At 36.5% G+C, this 19339-nt stretch overlaps 1 protein-coding gene across 2 annotated transcripts in view; it reads right to left on the bottom strand.

Annotated features, from left to right (window-relative positions):
- Positions 1–3703: 3703 nt before the first annotated feature.
- Positions 3704–19339, bottom strand: part of LOC307131598 (solute carrier family 66 member 2) — a 75321-nt gene continuing 59685 nt past the window's right edge. Inside the window, exons 5-6 of one of the 2 annotated variants that reach the window (XR_013817185.1) lie at positions 4785–6006; positions 3726–4631 (exon numbers count right to left, since the gene is read on the bottom strand). Coding sequence is in view for 1 of the 2 variants with exons in the window: in XM_079825317.1 (XP_079681443.1) it covers positions 5832–6006 (175 nt within the window). In the remaining variant the exon portion in view is untranslated. Of the gene's footprint in view, positions 6007–19339 lie in introns of both variants that reach the window. The other variant, XM_079825317.1, reaches the window with a different exon arrangement.

Below are 19339 nucleotides of genomic sequence, written 5' to 3'. Positions count from 1 at the left end.
AAGTTGCATATGTTATAACACTAATATCCTGAAATGCGATTAATTATGTCCATTCAGCTGTATTCATAATGACATGTCACTTTTTAAGGCACCTTTTTGACACGGATGACAAAAATGTTCAGACCATTAAGGCAACATTAAACGGTCATTATCACACAACATTAAACACATAATAGACCGTTTTCTTGCTCATCAGTGTGATTTCCTCACTGATGATGAGAGAATTACAAAGCTTGGCAAAGCAATTTACTGTACCAGTCATGTGCAACTAACATAACAATGACAATTGGAAAAATAACAGACACAATAGAAACAATTGTGTGATTATTAAACAAAACGAGAATGTCTTTGGAAGTAACAACTCTTCTTTTTTTTGTTTTTTTTTGGTTACAGCAAGGTTTTAAGAAGTTCAGAATGGTTGAACGAGTTAGCCCAAAAGAAAGAGCAAAGAAAATCTCATGTCTCAATTGTTTCTCCTAGACAGCAAAAACAAGACATGGACAGCAAATGAAGACTACAGCTTCTCAGATGTTTCTTCTGAGAAAAAGATCCTAGAAATCTCACTCTAGAGTTTCATAAGATGTCTCAAACTAAAGTAAAATGGCTAGGATACCAAAGTCAGTGCTCAAAACTGAGAAATACATATACAGTATGAAACACACAACCTCTGTGTATTGGTGTGAGACTGGACACTACCGTTCAAAAGTTCGGGGTCAGTAAGATAAGTAATATTGTGAAATATTAGTTTTCTATTTCAATACATTTTAAAATTCAATTTATTCAAATGAGTTAAAAATAACTCACAATTTCATCCATAACCCTTTTAATTCAGCTCAAAATATCTTAAATTGGGCATCTTTGTTGACCTCTTGTGAATAAACAAAATAATGTAACATGATATTTCATGACTAGATGGCCTTATAGCTCTATATGGAGCAAATGTGCTGTTCCGCTGGGTCCTAAAGTCAATTTTTCTTCAGTATGCATTCAGATACACATGTAGACATGATAAAATCATTCAAGTTTTAGCATTTTTAGGTTTTTCTATTTGCACTGAAGCATTCCCTTGCATTCCATTCATTCCTATGGGGGTCAAATTGACCCACAAGGGAAGGATTTGTTACTTTTTTAAATTCCAACCTCAAAACTCTTCGAATAGAAAACTCAGTCCTAGGGTCTTGGACAAGTCCGATGAACACTAAATTATTATTTTTATATATATATATATATTTTATTTATATAAAATAAAACTCGGCAATCAACTGGTGCTACCCGTAGCTATTTTTACCACAACACAACTTAAAAATTGTTTCAGAGTTAAACAAGTTATACAAAACAATGAATTGCTTTGAAATTGCATTTAAAACACAAAGTCACAGATCGGCGCGTGTGCGCACACACACACATCTGACAGACTGCTCCGTCTCAATCGAGATGTGTTAGGGGCTGAATCCGAAATCATCTCCCATACCCTCTATTAGGGCACTATTTGAGGGGACAGCCATTTGTAGTGGTGTCCGAAACCATAGTGGACATGTTCGAGTGCACTCAATCCTACATTGCACCGCAAAAATGAGTGTACAGCCGATGTAAACACAACGCCTGTCCGACTTCACGCACTCGTTTTCATTCACTCCTTCAAGTGAACTGTTTTAGTGAACTAAAGTAGGGAATAGTGAATGAGGGTATAGGGGGCGATATCCGATTCAGCCAGTATGTGATGTGTGTTTGAGTGTGTTTTAAATGTAATTACAAAGCAATTTGTAATTTTGTTAAAGTTTTGTTTAACTCTGAAACAATTTTCGAGTTGCGTTGTGGTAAAAATAGCTACGGGTAGCGCCAGTTGATTGCCGAGTGCAACCATTCTACGTCATCGACCTAGAACGCAAACAAAATGGCGCCACCCATTGTCCAAATATATAATGGATTTTTAAAAATTTTTAAAAGATCTTTCATGGGTTTTCTACTACATATTTCAGTAAGAGACATAATTTATGGTATATAAAGCCATACAAGTCTTAACACCAGGGGATCCCTTTAATGAGTTTCGGGTCAAAATGACCCGAAGGCAGGATGAGGGTTAAAAAACACCTTTGAATGGTAGTGTACATTAACCAAGAGGTCATCTTAACTTAAAATGTTCAAAAGTTCATTCTAAAAGCAAATGTTCAATGTCATTCAAACATATGTACTGCATAGAATTGTAACAATGCAATGTACCCGTAATTCCCAGTGAATGAATGCGTCAGTGATTTTGGCCTTTGCTGGGGTCAGATATGTTGACAAGGTCATTAACAGCACAGATTTACCACAAACAAAGTCTCACCACAATGAGAACTAAAGCCAATAAACCTGCCCATGCAGGGAGGAAACAGCTGAGAGTCTGTGGCTTTGTGACCATCTGTAATAACCAACGGCTAAACTTTGACGTTCGACTAATGCCAAAGGAGCCACCAGGCTTATTCAGTCTACCGCAGTGTCTAAATCTCTACTGTGAAACATGGGCAGGGAGGTAGAAAGAGATGGAGATGGAATTTGAAAGTGCTTTTTTAAGGCCACATCTGTAGTCCCCCCTGAGCAGCCAGTCGCTATAACAGGATTTAAAGTTATAGTGACCTTTTCTTTGCAGTGATAAATAGACATAACTCAGTGCTGATGTGAACGGTAACTTAATAGAGTGGAACTATTTTGTGATGAAGACTCCTCATAGCTGATCAACTTCAGCAGCAGAATTGAGGTCACTGCATTTTTTTTCACCAGTTCCATCAACTTCCACATAAAAACAGTCCAAATGTCAATATTTGCAGGCAGACTGCTCTTCGTCTTGGCGTGACGTGCATGGAGAAACGTGGACGATATATGACTGGTTGTGGTCATGTGGAGAGGCAATCATTGTCATCTTTACAGGACATAGCAGACTATCAACTCAAGATGGCTCAAAAATTGTCAATCATTGGCTTGTGTGGTAACCATGAACTGCATCTGGTTTTTCATTGGACTATTACACATTATCATTCTACTTTCTCTATCTTTGGGTAAAAACAATATTGCATTTGCGAAACACTGAAAAGTGATCCTTTGGCAAAATTACTTTGCTGAAAAGGGACTATTGATCTGTGATAATTAAACAGAACAAATGCATCGTTTTTCTTGTGTGCAATGCAATCGTACGTGATAAATCAGTTGTCCATTATATATTTATGGCGTACCCTCATGCTGTTCCATTGATACAGTTAGGTAATTAAAGTTTGGTAATAAAATCATTCATCAGCAACTGGTTTTGACTCAACGGTAGACTTTAAAAGTCTAACATTAATCTGATGCTTAAAATATGGATTTTCGCGTGCAACTATGCAAGTAACAATCATTTAAGTGCTCTAAAATGAAAAAGGACCACAAATGGTTGACAAATGAGCTAGCAGTTTGTGGCAGATGCATTTGGCACATGCATTTCCAAGCACTTCCATTGCACTAAGAGCATATTGGCTCTCACAAAAGCTAGCAAAAAGACAAATACTATAAAAATAACAAAGTGAAAGGTCATTCATTTATCAGTTTGTAGTCAATGTGTAGACTGGATTAGTTCAAACGTTTTTTCTTAATTATAAGATGTCCATTACACTGTAAAAAAGTCCGTAAAAATAGTGCACAATGTACTGTATAAATATGAAGGAATTTTGTGTATGTTTTTTTTTTTTTTTTTACAGGTGTTTTACCTGTATTTTGAATTACACATTGCATTAGTTTGTGTTTTAAAGGTTAACGGAAATTTCCGTAAAATTACTGGATAATGTCCTGGCAGAAAATTACCAGTACATTTTACATTTTTATTTTTTACAGTGTAGGTTCATATAAGGCCTGTTCACTCTTATTTGGCCAAACTTGTTTGATAAGACGTGAAACAACTTAAAAAGAGAGAGAGAGAGAGAGAGAGAGAGAGAGAAAAAACAGAACTCAGAATAAATAAAATATATAAATATAAATACGAAGTGGGGTTTAAAAGCCTGAGGCCAAAATGAAAATCTGATCCTAAATCAAAATTAAAGCTAGAAATTTGATTACAATTAAAAAACCCATTATGACAATTGTTTTTATATTTTTTCTCTATTTCTCTGACACTAATTTGTGACACTGAGCATGTAAACTTTATACAAAAGGTCAGAATTTCTTTGCCTCCCCTAATAAATGATTAACATTTTTCAATTGAAATCTTGGTAACACTTTACAATAAGGTTTCATTTGTTAACATTAGTTAATGTATTAATTAACATGAGCAATATATTTGTTACTGTATTTGTTCATCTTTGTTAACGTTAGGTAATAAAAATTCAGCTTTTCATTGTTTGTATATGTTACTTTACAGTGTATTAAGCTTGCGGTAAGCTTGGCATTGACAAAGGTCACATGTGACGAAACGTTTGCCCTTTTCTCAGTAAATCATTGTTTTTATCTCACAATTGATGACTTCTTCTTTGATAGTAACACTTCAAGAGATTCCGCACAATCTATTTCGAATCGTCTGTCTACGCACCTCATTTGGACTAATTTGAAGGCGCGGTGAGTTCCTGACTACTCTTAATGATAAACACAAATTTGTTTTTAATAATATATTAGTACACTCTTAAAAAATGCTGGGTTAAAAATAACCCAAGTTGGGTTGAAAATGGACTAACCCAGCAATTGGGTTGTTTTAACCCAGCGGTTGGGTTAAATGTTTGCTTAAAATGTTTGCATTTTTTAGAGTGTAAATGTTGAAATTAACATTAACAAAGATTAATAAATGCTGTAGTTCATTATTAGTTAATGTTAACTAATGTAGTTAACCAATGTTAACTAATGAAACCTTATTGTAAAGTCTTACAGCAATCTTTTACTTTAAAGCTACACTACGTAACTTTTCCGTCCACTAGAGGTCACCTGTTCAAAACAAAGGCGTAGTTTGATGACGGCACGTTTGAGTGCAGAATCTTGGGACATGTGGTCTTCACCTCACAGTCGGTGGGAAAGAGTCAGAATAGGACTCGGGCAGAAATCATGTTCATGGATGCGATTATTAACATTACTGTAGTAAGGAGCAGGACCGAGTGTTGTGGAGCAGAGAAAGGCCGCAGGAGCGATTGAAGAGCGGGACTGTTATTAAGGCATAGTCGCCGGCGGGACTTTTATTATGACATGGTTGCCGGCGCCACTTCCTCTTTTCCAGTCGTGAGTATGAGGTAACGCAACTCTGTTTATCGTATTAGATATATCTGAGTGTGTTGAAAACGAAGTAATGAAGTTCGCTCGATGGCTGCTATGACACTTGTTCACACTGCAGTGAGAGTAAAGCGTTTCTGCTAAATAAAATTGGAAACCGAGGGTAACGCAGATATGACGCAATCGACAGGCGACTCCCTCAAACGCATAGCTCACACGTCCCGGTTCCTTTGTTAAAATAGCAATTTCTCACGATTTACAAATTTGGAAACATTTGGGATATTCTAAGTACTCAACTGAACAAAATATATAACACAGTTAAAGGTGAACTATGTAAGATTTTTGCAGTAAAATATCCAAAAACCCTAGTGGTTTTTGGATATTTTACTGCAAAAATGTTACATAGTTCACCTGTCTAAGTTAGGTTAAAATGATAAAATATCACTATTAAATTAAGGTTATATTAAATGAAAGAAAAGCAAAATAGTAACAGTTTCACTATAGTCTCAGAGTTTTGAACTCCACTGTGTATTTTTACTAAAAAACTAAAAAAATAAGGGCATAGTTTTGTTGGTTTGCTGCATGTAGTATGTCGTTGTTTAGGAGTGTTGATGACCATCATTATTGTAGTGAGTTCAGCCCAGTTTGATTCTGGTGTCCTGGCCGTAGAAGCCCACCTGGAGCAGAATGGCAATGTCAATTAAGATCTGTACCGCACCACAGACCAAGAACTGGGTGGGGCTTTCATTGATCACGAAATACGTGGTCTTAAAGATGTCCCCAGCAGTCCACAGAAGCACCATCTTTATGCTGAAAAAGAGGTAGAGAGAGAGAGAGAGAGAGATAATATTTTACTAAAGCATTCAGAAATATATACGGTCTCAGCAATAGGAAAGATCCCCACTCAGCTATAAAGTTCTGATAAATTATCCTCATTTGAAACCTTTTAAAGGCGTTACCAATACATCAGACTAATGTATCGTACAATGTCCTGTCCTCCCACTTGATAAAGCCATACATCTGTATATCTCACACATTTACAAGCCTCTGAAGTCTTGCGCAATTGGGTCCAGTGGGGTGCAAATTTCAGCTACACTTAAAGGGATAGTTCACCCAAAAATGAAAATTACCCCATGATTTACTCACCCTCCTCAAGCCATCCTAGGTGTATATGACATTCTTCTTTCAGACAAATACAATCGGAGATATATTTAAAAATGTCCTGGCTAATCCAAGCATTATAATGGTAGTGAATGGCAGCTCAAAATTTGAAGCCCAAAAAAGTGCATCCATCCATTATAAAAGCCAGGACATTTTTTTTTATAACTTAGATTGTATTCGTCTGAAAGAAGAATGGGATATACACCTAGGATGGCTTGAGTAAATCATGGGGTCATTTTCATTTTTGGGTGAACTATCCCTTTAATAGAATCTGAGGACGCAGTTTATATCCAATATTTATATAAAATTGTGAAGAGGTGAGGTAACGTAGAGTCCATTGGTCTGCTCATAAAAGCTAAAAATAGATCCATTTGTGCATTTTATGCAGAAGAATTTACATTCTACAAATGTCAATTTGACTGTGTGAGGTTAAGCGACTGGAGGGACAGTGCATCCTGGGACGTAACCTGCTCTTTATTAGTCAAAGAAGGACCGAACCACCTGCAGGAAGCTTGGGGGACCACCAAATCACAATATTTTGTAAATGTCAATCCTCCTTCCTTTTTGAAAAGCAGAGGAAAGTTAATCTTTGAAAACTTCCAGGTGTTCTCAGGCAAGGACAGACGCTGCGTTCTCAGCGTTATTTATGCCGAAAAAGTTCATTCATTTCATTCAAGAGTACAGAGAGAGAAAAGTGGTCTAAAATGAGCACTATACATCATCTGTCACAGATGGAGAGGAGTGAGAATTTGGACTTCTTGTGCTCCTAGCGGCCGTCCCGATAAGAGAAATTAGTCTTTTGAACAACGTGGGGCAGTAATGAACTACAGTAATGAAATGGTAAATGTTTCCAACTTGTCTACTTGAGGTTACAAACCCACCCATATAGAAATTACATTGATTATGTTTTTTCTTATTTTTTTAATGCAGTGTTTTGGTGTCACAGGAAGATTGTGAATGAGGAAAAAGGAACATTTGCTGGCAGGAAGTGCAATGTTTGCTGAAATCAGTGTGAAATATGATCAATGATCGGAATATCGGATACTTTACAGTGCTAAAATTTCCTGTTATAGACACTTCCTTGCTAAAAAAAAATGTAGGCATATCTTTATAGTCCTAAAGCATTTTTATCCACACAATGCTGATAGTTGGTGCAAAATTAAAAGTGTGAAGTGATGGTGAAAATGATGATGAACTGGAAAAGGCTTTAGGTATCCTGAAAGTTTTACTTTCTATATGAAGTTACTTTACATGAAATTGAACGTTTTAATAGATGGAAATCCCCATTAAAATGTCCTGTTTAAAGTGTTTTGAGGAGAAAATGTCTCCTCTGCATCTGATCTCAAAGTTACACCCCACTCTTTTCTCTTCCTTCATTTGTCTTTTACATTAGTTTACTCTAGAGACCATCTTCAAACATCATTAATGGCGATGAAACATTAATGAGGTAATTAAGTGGGGTGGGTCATCTGTACAAGAGCACTGATAACAGTGGTGCCAGCACAATAACAAACACTTAATGGTTCTCCATCTTCTGCTCAGAGAACAGAAACTCATCCAATTGTTCCCAAACATTCATTCTAAGACAAACACGCTCTTTCTCGTTCACAAAAACAACCCGCTATCTTTCCCCCCACTCTCTTTCCCCTCCGAGTACTTTGTGGATTGACAGCAGATGAAAGGAATGCTCAGCAAACAGCAAGCAGCGCTTCAGGGCCTGTGAGAGAGGTAGAAGTGATTATTGCATTGATTAGGAGAACTGAGGCCACGGTTACAGCACTCCCAGTCCACAGTGAACTGCTCTGCACTCAACCCTGACAAGCCTTCAATTGATCCTCTTCAACCTGACACTGTCATCTCTACGCCGAAAGGAAAGAGAGAGAGAGAAAGAAAGGAACAAATAATAGACAATGTTAATAGACAGATAGAATGATAGATAGAACATTAGAAGAACAGATAGATGGGGGTAGGGAACGAATGCAAGAAGAACAGAAAGAAGGATAGGATGATAGAATAAAATAAAATAAAACAAGAGAATGATACAAAAAGAACGACAGACAGACAGATATATACATAGACAGTTCTTAAAATAAACTTTTTTCATAGCTTGAAAAGCATTTTAATAATCTGAAGAACCTTTTGTGCAGTAGAAAGTTCTATGGATGTTAAAGGTTCTTCATGGAAACATTCAAGCCAATAAAAATGTTATAGAAATAGATAGATAGAAACAAACAGAACAATAGACAAACAGAACAACAGACAGAGGATAGACACACAGATAGATAGATAGACAGACATACATATAGAATGATAGACATAATGACAGACAGACAGAATGATAGACATAACGACAGACAGATAGATAGACATATAGATAGATAGAGTGATAGACATATAGACAGATATATAGACATGACAGACATAATGATAGACATAACAACAGACAGACAGACATACAGACAGAATGATAGACATAACGACAGACAGAATGATAGACATAACGACAGAGAGACTGAATGATAGACATAACGACAGACAGAATGATAGACAAAACGACAGAGAGACTGAATGATAGACATAACGACAGACAGACAGACAGACAGACAGATAGACAGAATGATAGACATAACGACAGACAGATAGATAGACATATAGATAGATAGAGTGATAGACAGACAGACAGATAGATAGACATGACAGACAGAATGATAGACATAACAACAGACAGACAGACAGACAGACAGACAGACAGATAGATAGATAGATAGATAGATAGATAGATAGATAGATAGATAGATAGATAGATATGACAGACAGAATGATAGACATGACAGACAGACTTCCTGCATAACTGGCCTGTTGGTTAGAATAAGCTGCAGAGGAGCAGACTTCATGTTGATAGTTAAACGGTCTGTCTACTGGAGGACAGAGACACCAGACATATGAGGCAAAACATACTGAGTTCACATCGATGGAGGGATAAACCGTGACAGAGAAGCCTCCCATATAAAAACCCTCACAAATGTTCACAAAGGGAGTGAGGAGAAATCCTTGAATCATCTAGTCCTGCTGTTAGTTTCTATACGGAAAGAAAAAGACAAGCGAAAACTAAACCTTGAGAATCTGCCAGAGAGAGCTGCTGTATGAACCATACATGGGCTGGAGGTAAAGTGGGCTTGTCAAAACTTTGGCACATTTGAAGACCAGAACATTCAAAAGGCTGGTGAGAAAAAAAAGAAGAAGAATTAAATATGTATGTAGATCGATCCATCCGGCTCAAACACAGGAGCGTGTGCACATTTTCTAAAAGAGATCAGTCTCCACCACACAAAAGAAAAAAAGACAGGAAAAACTCCAAGAGAAAGAAAGTGATGGAGACATTACAACCCTAAATTTGAATCATGTTTTTCTACCATATGGCTAACAAACAAGCTCACACAGATCACGGTCTTACAAACAAAACGCAGCCAATCAAAACGGTCTGAAATACATACAGCACAGCTGCGGTGTGCTCTGGATGGATAGTGTTCCAGCGGCCTTTAAATCAATACAGTTGGACATTATAACGTCCCCTGTGATATATTTCTACTTCTCTATACACAAACCCATTAAGAGCAATGCTAATGTCATACAAATAGGCATGTCAACTGGAAAAACTGATGGTTTCCTCTTTCCCCTCTCCGTCTTTCCCTCCAGAATGCTGGCACTCTGCTCTCTTTTCTTTTTCTTTTTTTCGTCTCCTCCCCTACTCCACTGTGCTTTGCCCTGGAGGGAATGTGAATAATTCTGTTGCGGTACTGGTCCTGGCAAGCCGTGGCTGCTAGCGGCTCATCTAATTCAATCACACGGCTCAGTTTGATCAATGGGGACTGTGCTGGAAGCCGGCGTACCTCCGCTCACCTTGGGTCATGTGGGGATCCACTCCAATGGCTTTTTCTTCTCTAATTAACCCAGACATGACAGCCAAGCCAACAACTGTGAGGGCAACAACTCTACTGACAAAGGTCTGGGTGTTTGCGTGCCTCTAAGCGATAGCAAAGATCGAAGTGTGTCAAAACATACCTTGCTAACATGTGTTGAGGTGAAACATCACTTTCAGCTTTCAGAAAGTCATGTTCAGGACAGAATAGTACCATACTATTTCTGCAGTTTGCATCATGAATGCTCAGTATTAAGGATGCACGATATATTGAGCAACATATCAGTTGTGATGGACATTGTTATTTATTTATCAGTAGTTCATTGTGTGTTTCAATATTTTTGACTGTTTTTAAGATTTATTTTGCCACCATTAAAGGGCTAAAGGTATAGCTTGGATAAGATTACCTTTTCAAGGGATAGTTCACCCAAAAGTGTTTTACTCACACTCAAGCCCTCCTATGTGTGTATGATACTCTTCTTTCAGACGAATACAATCGGAGTTTGTGTAAGAAAAATATCCATATTTAACACGTTATTAAGTAAAATATCTAGCTCCCACCAGCCCGCCTTCTATATTCAACTTACGATAAAACAAGCATAACTGGCGTAACTATGACGTCAGACGTAGCGTTTTGAACTGTGAGAGGTGTTACACTGCGTTAATTGAATATGAAGGCGGTGTGGCGGAAGCTAGATATTTTACATGTGGATATTTGACTTGGATATTTAACTTACACAAACCCATCGATTCGCTTCAGAGTGCCTTTATTAACCCCCTGTGTGGATTACTTTTATAACGGATGGATGCCCTTTTTTTGAGCTTCAGATTTTGGGCTGCCATTATAAAGCTTGTAAGAGCCAGGATATTTTTTAATAACTCTGATTGTATTCGTCTGAAAGAAGAATGTCATATACACCTAGGAAGGCTTGAGGGTGAGTAAATCATTGGGTAATTTTCATTTTTGGGTGAACTATCCCTTTAAATCAATAAGATTTTTTATTTTTTTTATTTTGCAAGGATGTGTTGAATTGATCAATAGTGACAGTAAAGACATTTTTATATTAATAAATATGGTAAATAGATTCAAATATATTCAAATAAATGCTGCTCTTATACCTATAAATCAAAGAATCCTGATCAGTTTCCACAAGAATATTAAGCAGCAAAAACTGTTTTCAACATAGAAAATAATAAGAAAAGTTTATTAAGCAGCAAATTATTTTAAAAAAACGTTTCTGAAGGATCATGTGATACCGAAGACTGCAGTAATGGCTGCTGAAAAATCAGCTTTGCCATCATGAGAATAAACTACATTTTGAAATGTATAAAAACTGAAAATAGCCATTTTAAATTGTAATAATATTTCACAATTATTTACTGCATTTGTGATCAAATAAATGCAGCGTTGGTGAGCATTAGAGACCTCTATCAAAATGCATTTACAAATTTACTATTATAATATAATATTACATTTGATATTTTTACGCTTGTTTTGCAGTAAAATTATCTGAACAAATTCTAAAAGAATCCTAAATTTACTGTTTAAGATAGTAAGACAGAGATTATATGTATAATGCTTAAAATAATAGATAATACTGGGTTAAGAAAAATATGACAATGGGGTAAGAAATCAAATTAATTCCCAATATGTACAAGAAAATTTGCATCATCATCTCAGTGTACTAAATTTGCCAAAATGTGCAGTATACAACTAGTATACAATGATTATAACATCTCCAACTTGACTTATTTTATCGGATTACCAAAAGTTATGACACTTTGCAACAAACAGGATTAAAAAAAGCAAACCTGCTAAATTAAAAATGCAAATTAATTGCTAAATTAAATATGCAAAGATATATGGCAAGAATGTTTGAAAGGATTATCGTTGCATAATGCAAACTTTTAACAAATTGTATACAACGCATACTTTGTAGTATGCAGTACTCTAGTATTTCATTCTAAACAAACAGTATAGCTCATAAAACAGGGTCCCTCAGTATTGTTGACATGTTTGAGGTTAATAAAGCATTTCTTTCACTCTGCTTGTGTCCATTTTCATGGATGTTGCTTCGCAACCTATGATAAATGAGTTTTTGCCACCTGGGTGTATCGCTGAGCACCATTTGAAGCATATAGATCAAATACACAAACAGACCACAGAAAGACAAATAGCCCCCACCAGTTGTCATAACAGTGGCCATAACAAAACAGAACGATATCTATGCTAGCGAGGACACTTTCCGTTCCCCAGATACCCAGTACAGCTAAGTTACATCCACTGCTTCCTTATTTTTATAAACACGGGAAACGTTTCCTATGAGCGTGAAACTCCCAGGGGTAATCAGGGCCGATCACGTCTCTGTGTGAGCAGTGAGGCCCATGGCGAAGCTCGGTCTCATGGGGGAATCTGGCTGCGTGTCCCTGCTTGTTAGGGAGACGGATTACAGTGCACTTGTCTTCATCAACACAGCAGGTTCCTGATGCTAACTACGCTCTTGACTTAGCATGGAGCCTAAAACTCCCGAAACTGGTTTCAACCGACTTTAGAGCTGAGAGGCTCTAACTTTTTTGGTTAACTTTTGCAAAAAATGTTGAACTTGTGTGGAGGTGTCTGAACTGGGAGAAGTGAGAGACAGCAGGTGTGAGACAGCAGGTGAAAGACAGCGGCAGCAATGTGATGCTTGTTGTGTACACTGTAAAACCCAGCAAGTTAACTCAACTCAAACCATTTGAGGAAACTAATTGCTTCAAACCATTTAAGTTTAAAAACTAATACATATGAGTATTGTGAACTTGTTTATATAGAGTCATATTCACTCATAACTTAGTGTTGAGTTAGTCAATCATTTAGAGTATAGTAAACTTGAACATTATAAGTTAATTCCAACAAACCACTTAAGTTTAAAAACTAATACATACAAGTATTGTAAACATATATAGAAAGAGTCGTATTCACTCATAATTTAGTGTTGAGTTAGTCAATATTTTAGAGTATAGGCAACTTGAACATTCTAAGTTAATTCAAACTAACTGGTTTGAGTTCATTTAATAAATCTAACCAAGTCTTCACAACTATTTAGCTACTCAAATGGTTTGAGGAAACCGATTGCGGTAAATGGTTTGAGTTGATTAAACTCAAATTAATAAAGTTACATAAGACAAGGGAAAAAACAGTTTGAAGATGAAAGAAAAGGATGCAAATATTAACAATATTTATTGAAATTCATATCACAAAAGGTTGTCATAAAACAAGTGTGCTGTTCAGTCCAAATGCATCACAATAAATACAGACTTGCACCTTCCCCATGAAATATGTAATATATTCCTAATTTCTTAAGTGCCCTCCAAATAACATGAAAACATTAATATGTACACTTCCCATGAAATGTCAACTCTTAAGACTTTAACAGATTTCCCAAACATGGACATTTTAAAACAAAATCATTGTGCTGTACAGTCAAAAATAACATTAAAACAATTTCATCACACATTCACTATACCCAAGAAAAATAAACTATACCTTTAAGACTTTAAAGTGATACTCCACTGTTTTTTCATATTAAACTGTTATTCCCTTAACTAAGACGAGTTGATACATACCTCTCTCGTCTCAGTGCGTGCACTTAATCGCTCTGACCCGCAGTGACATTTTGATAGCACCTAGTTTAGCCCACTAAGCCCAGTTCATTCATTAGGTACCAAACAGATCAAGTTAGAAGCGACCAAACACCTCCACGTTTTCCCTATTTAAATACAGTTACACGAATAGTTGAATGACCAAGTATGGTGACACAAAATAAAACGTGGCGCTTTCTAAGCGGGTTAAAAAGGATAACTAATGTATGGCGGAATAGCACTTTTGAGAGAGTACTTCAACTCGGCGCAGTAAAAAGTCACGCAGAGAAAAATCCTCTCAGGATAAGCAGGACTTTTTACTGCGCCGAGTTGAAGTACTCTCTCAAAAGTGCTATTCCGCCATACATTAGTTATCCTTTTTAACCCCCTTAGAAAGCGCCACGTTTTATTTTGTCACCATACTTGGTCATTCAACTATTCGTGTAACTGTATTTAAATAGGGAAAACGTGGAGGTGTTTGGTCGCTTCTAACTTGATCTGTTTGGTACCTAATGAATGAACTGGGCTTAGTGGGCTAAGCGCTATCAAAATGTCACTGCGGGTCAGAGCGATTAAGTGCACGCACTGAGACGAGAGAGGTATGCATCAACTCGTCTTAGTTAAGGGAATAACAATATTTATTGAAAAAACGGTGGAGTATCACTTTAACAGACAAAACTAATTCAAAAACTGCTGTTTAAAATTCAAAGAACAGCAAATTGAATTGCCTAATGACACCAGAAAAAGCATCCATATTACTTAATCAGAAGTTCATTTTTAAGTGCAAGCAACTTTGGCCTGACCTTCCCGTCTTCAAGATTTAGCAGCACTTCCTGAACTAAAAAAAAAAAAAAACAGTCGGGTAACTCATTCTTCGGGTAACTCATGTGAAGGGCATACTAGTCCAAAAAGCAGGACAGTGCACTAACCCAGGACTTGGCAGACATTACCACCTCATCTTCAAGGACAAGCAGTATATCCTGTGGTTTGTCGTCTTCCTCGATAGCAATGATGGCAACTGCTGCCTTTTGCGCCTGGTCAAGATCCTCTCTCTAAATGGATTGAAATAATCTTTGTTAATGCATGCCTTTATATCTACAAAACAAACAGGCCCTATTCAGGGTAGACACTATAACTAAATGTTCATGTATGACAACTAAGCCTTGAAAAATAGACATGCAAACGGACTGTTCAATTGATTGGAATATTTAAGAAAACGTAATACTTTTAATTTTAACACCACATTTTACTAAATTAATTGGTAAGATTTAATTTGGAATAATACTAGTGCTTTGAGGTGCATCAGCAAAATGTTCTAGAACAAAAGAAAAGCAAAAAGATATACAACCTATAGAACAGGCTGTCATTACGCTGTCATTACGCACCTTAATGTCATTCCAAACCCACAAGTCTTTCATTCACCATCAGAATAAATATATATTTTTTTTACATTCAATTTTGTTCATCCATCGAAAGTCTAGTCAATCCATATTTTCAGGCTTGAAAAAGTATGCAAGCATGTAAAGACAGTACAAGTAATAATTATAAATCAAGTAGTTTACAGCAGCTTGTATTACCTTTTTCTTTAGTTTTTGCCACGTAAATGACAGTCGATTTGGAGGATATCAGTCTCCTCACTGACGGTCGTTGTGAAAGATCGTCAGTCAGTCTCCTCGCTGTCAGATATATATAAAACTGCACAGGTTTATCTGTGTTGAACTGTGAAAAAAAGAAGAAAAACAAACCATTTAATTAATCTTCCACTGACAAAACTGTAGTTTACTTGCAGCATAAATGCTAGAATATTTGCCAGCTTGTATTACCTTTTTCTTTAGTTTTTGCCATGTGAATGACAGTCGATTTGGAGGATATCGGTCTCCTCACTGATGGTCGTTGTGAAAGATGGTCAGTCAGTCTCCTCGCTGTCAGATATATATAAAACTGCACAGGTTTATTTGTGTTGAACTGTGAAAAAAAAGAAGAAAAACAAACCATTCAGGGCTCGACATTAAGCCTGTTCACAATCTTGTCCTTCGGACAAGTAAATTTGTCATTCACTTCACAAAAATTAGCTTGTCCGGAATTTATTTATTTATTTTTTGGTAAATATAATCTATTCTGAAGCAATATTCTCATCAGAGTTCAATCAGCTTTGACATATTTAAATATGCATATTTGTGATATTTCTACCTTTTTATAAAGGGCATTTTTCCATAATCTTATTAAATATAGGTTATGCTTCAGCTTTCATTTTATATTTTTAAATTTGATCAATAAATTAAATTAGAATAAGACACTATAGGCTATTACCAATTAAATTAAATTATTTACACTGAAAAATTACAACTGCATTAAATAATGTTATGAGATTATTTTAGATATTTTTGAATATACAAATAAGAAATGTTGGGAAGATGAAACTAAACCACCAGTAGGGGGCAGCAGGTGACCGTCTTAATGAGTGAATCATTGAGTCGATTCGTTCAAACGGCTGATTCATTCAAGAATTAGGTGGTCGATTACGAATAGGTCATTGAATCTTTGATTTAACCGATTCATTAAAACTCTGAATCATTCAGTAACACACGCTGTTGCTGTGAGATGCGTTACGTTTCTGCTGTGATCTTAGTTTGGAACTATTTTCGCTGCGAAATAGAACAAAAACAGTCCATATTGCATCTAAAATGTAAGTGACTTAATGTTAATTAATTGTTCAGTGTAATTTTCAGTCGTGATGGTATTCAGGAAAACAACACTCTTGTTTGTGTGATGTTGCTTAACTGCATTATATGTTATAAATATAAAAACTCCACAATTTTTAACCGTATATGTGAACTGAGTTTCTTTGTATGAGCGGCGCTCATTTGTTTTCGATTTTCTCCTCGAGAGGCTGCGCGAGCCTCAACATGACAACCTTGTTAACGTCAGTTCGTTTTCTATTATCCACTATCGATCTCCACTTACACTAACTGAATGCAGAATCATTATTGCACTTTGGTGATTCCCTAGTTATTTTTTGTTTTGACGTTTTAACCAGGATACTTGTCCGTCGGGCAAGTACAATTATTTTTCACTTGCCCCTTCAAAAAAAAATCAACTTGTCCCGGACAAGTGTCAATGTCGAGCCCAGCCATTTAATTAAACTTACACTAACAAAACTGTAGTTTCCTTGCAGCATAAATGCAGGGCTTGACATTAACGCTTGTCTGGGACAAGTGGAATTTTTGAAGGGGCAAGTGAAAGAGAATTTTACTTGCCCGACGGATAAGTATCCTGATAAAACGTCATTAACAAAAATAACTAGGGAATCACCCAAATGCAAGAATGATTCTGCATTTATTACTGTTAGTGGCGTTTGACAGTGAATGATAATGTATAATGAACTGACGGTAACTAACACACTGTTTACGCTCGCGCAGCCTCTCGAGGAGAAAGAGACAAATGTGCACCGCTCACACAGAGAAACTCAGTTAACACACTGCCGTAAAAATGTAGAAATGTGGAGTTTATTTATATTTATAATATGATACAGTTGCAACGTCACATTACCAAGAGTGCTGTTTTCCTGAATAACATCACGACTGAAAATGACACTGATTTCATATGACAGTTCCATAAACAATTATTAAAATTAAGTCACTTACAGTTTAGATGCAATATTGAGTGTTTTTGTTCTATTACAGCAGCGAAAATAGTTCCAAAAGATCACAGCAGAACGAGTGTCACAGCAACAGCGTGTTAGTGAATGATTCAGCGTTTAGAATGAATCGATAGAATCAAAGATTCAATGAACTATTCGTAAACGACCGCCTCATTCTTGAATGAATCAGTGTTTGAACAAATCGACTCAATGACTCGCTCATTAAGACGGTCACCTGCTGCCACCTACTGGTGCTTTAGTTTCATCTTTACAACATTTCTTATTTGTATTTTCAAAAAATATTTAAAACAATCTCATAACATTATTTAATGCAGTTGTAATTTTTCAGTGTAAATGATTTAATTTGACTGGTAACAGCCAGTGTCATCTTCTAATTTAATTTATTGATCCAATTTAAGAATATAAAAGGAAATCTGAATCATAGCCTATGTTTATTAAGATTAGGGGAAAATGCCCTTTATAAAAGGTAAAAATATCACAAATATGCATATGTCAAAGCTGATTGAACACTGGTGAGAATATTGCTTCAGAATACATTTTATTTACAACACACACAAATTTTTTTTTTTAAAAATTCCGGACAAGCACATTTTTTACTCGGACAAGTGGATGACAGATTTACTTGTCCGAAGGACAAGCACGTAAACATGCTTAAAGGGTTAGTTCACCCAAAAATGAAAATTCTGTCATTAATTACTCACCCTCATGTTGTTCGACACCCGTAAGACCTCTGTTCATCTTCGGAACACAAATGAAGATATTTTTGTTGAAAGCTGATGGCTGAGAAAGGCCTCAGATAGGCCTCCATTGGCATTCAGTACATTTACACTCACAAGACCCATAAAAGGCACTAAAACGTTGTTACAAAGTCCATCTCACCACAGTGACTCTACAATAATTTTACGATGCGACGACAATAGTTTTTGTGCGCAAAAAAAAATCAAAATAACAACTTTATCCAGCTTGTTCTTGTCTTCCGTGTGTGCCTCCACGACGCATGCGCGAGAATATGACGCAGATCCGGCGTTCGGACAGATGACCCAGAAGCGATTTGTTTACGAGCAGAGGAAGACGCGCGTGTCTCAGCTGTTGAATTCTACATTGATCGTGCTTTAGGTCTCGGCGTAGTTCTCAAAATTGGGCTAAAGTGTGCATTTCATGGATTCCCTAACCCTGGCGCTACGTCATATTCTCGCGCATGCGTCGTGGAGGCACAGACGGAAGACAAGAACAAGTTGGATAAAGGTGTTATTTAGATTTTTTTTTTGCGCACAAAAACTGTTGTCGTCGCATCGTAAAATTATTGTAGAGTCACTGTGGTGAGATGGACTTTGTAATAACGTTTTAAGTGCCTTTCATGGGTCTTGTGAGTGTAAATGTACTGAATGCCAATGGAGGCCTATCTGAAGCCTTTCTCAGCATCAGCTTTACACTAAAATATCTTCATTTGTGTTCCGAAGATGAACGGAGGTCTTACGGGTGTCCAACCACATGAGGGTGAGGAATTAATGACAGAATTTTCATTTTTGGGTGAACTAACCCTTTAATGTTGAGCCCTGAAATGCTAGAATATATGCCAGCTTGTATTACCTTTTTCTTTAGTTTTTGCCACGTAAATGACAGTCGATTTGGAGGATATCAGTCTCCTCACTGACGGTCGTTGTGAAAGATGGTCAGTCAGTCTCCTCGCTGTCAGATATATATAAAACTGCACAGGTTTATCTGTATTGAACTGTGAAAAAAGAAGAAGAAAAACAAATCAATTAATTAATCTTCCACTG

This window comes from Gobio gobio (genome assembly GCF_949357685.1).
Source record: "Gobio gobio genome assembly, chromosome: 9".
Taxonomy (NCBI): domain Eukaryota; kingdom Metazoa; phylum Chordata; class Actinopteri; order Cypriniformes; family Gobionidae; genus Gobio; species Gobio gobio.
Note: the sequence above shows the minus strand (reverse complement) of the source record. Positions and strands in the feature narration are given on the sequence as shown.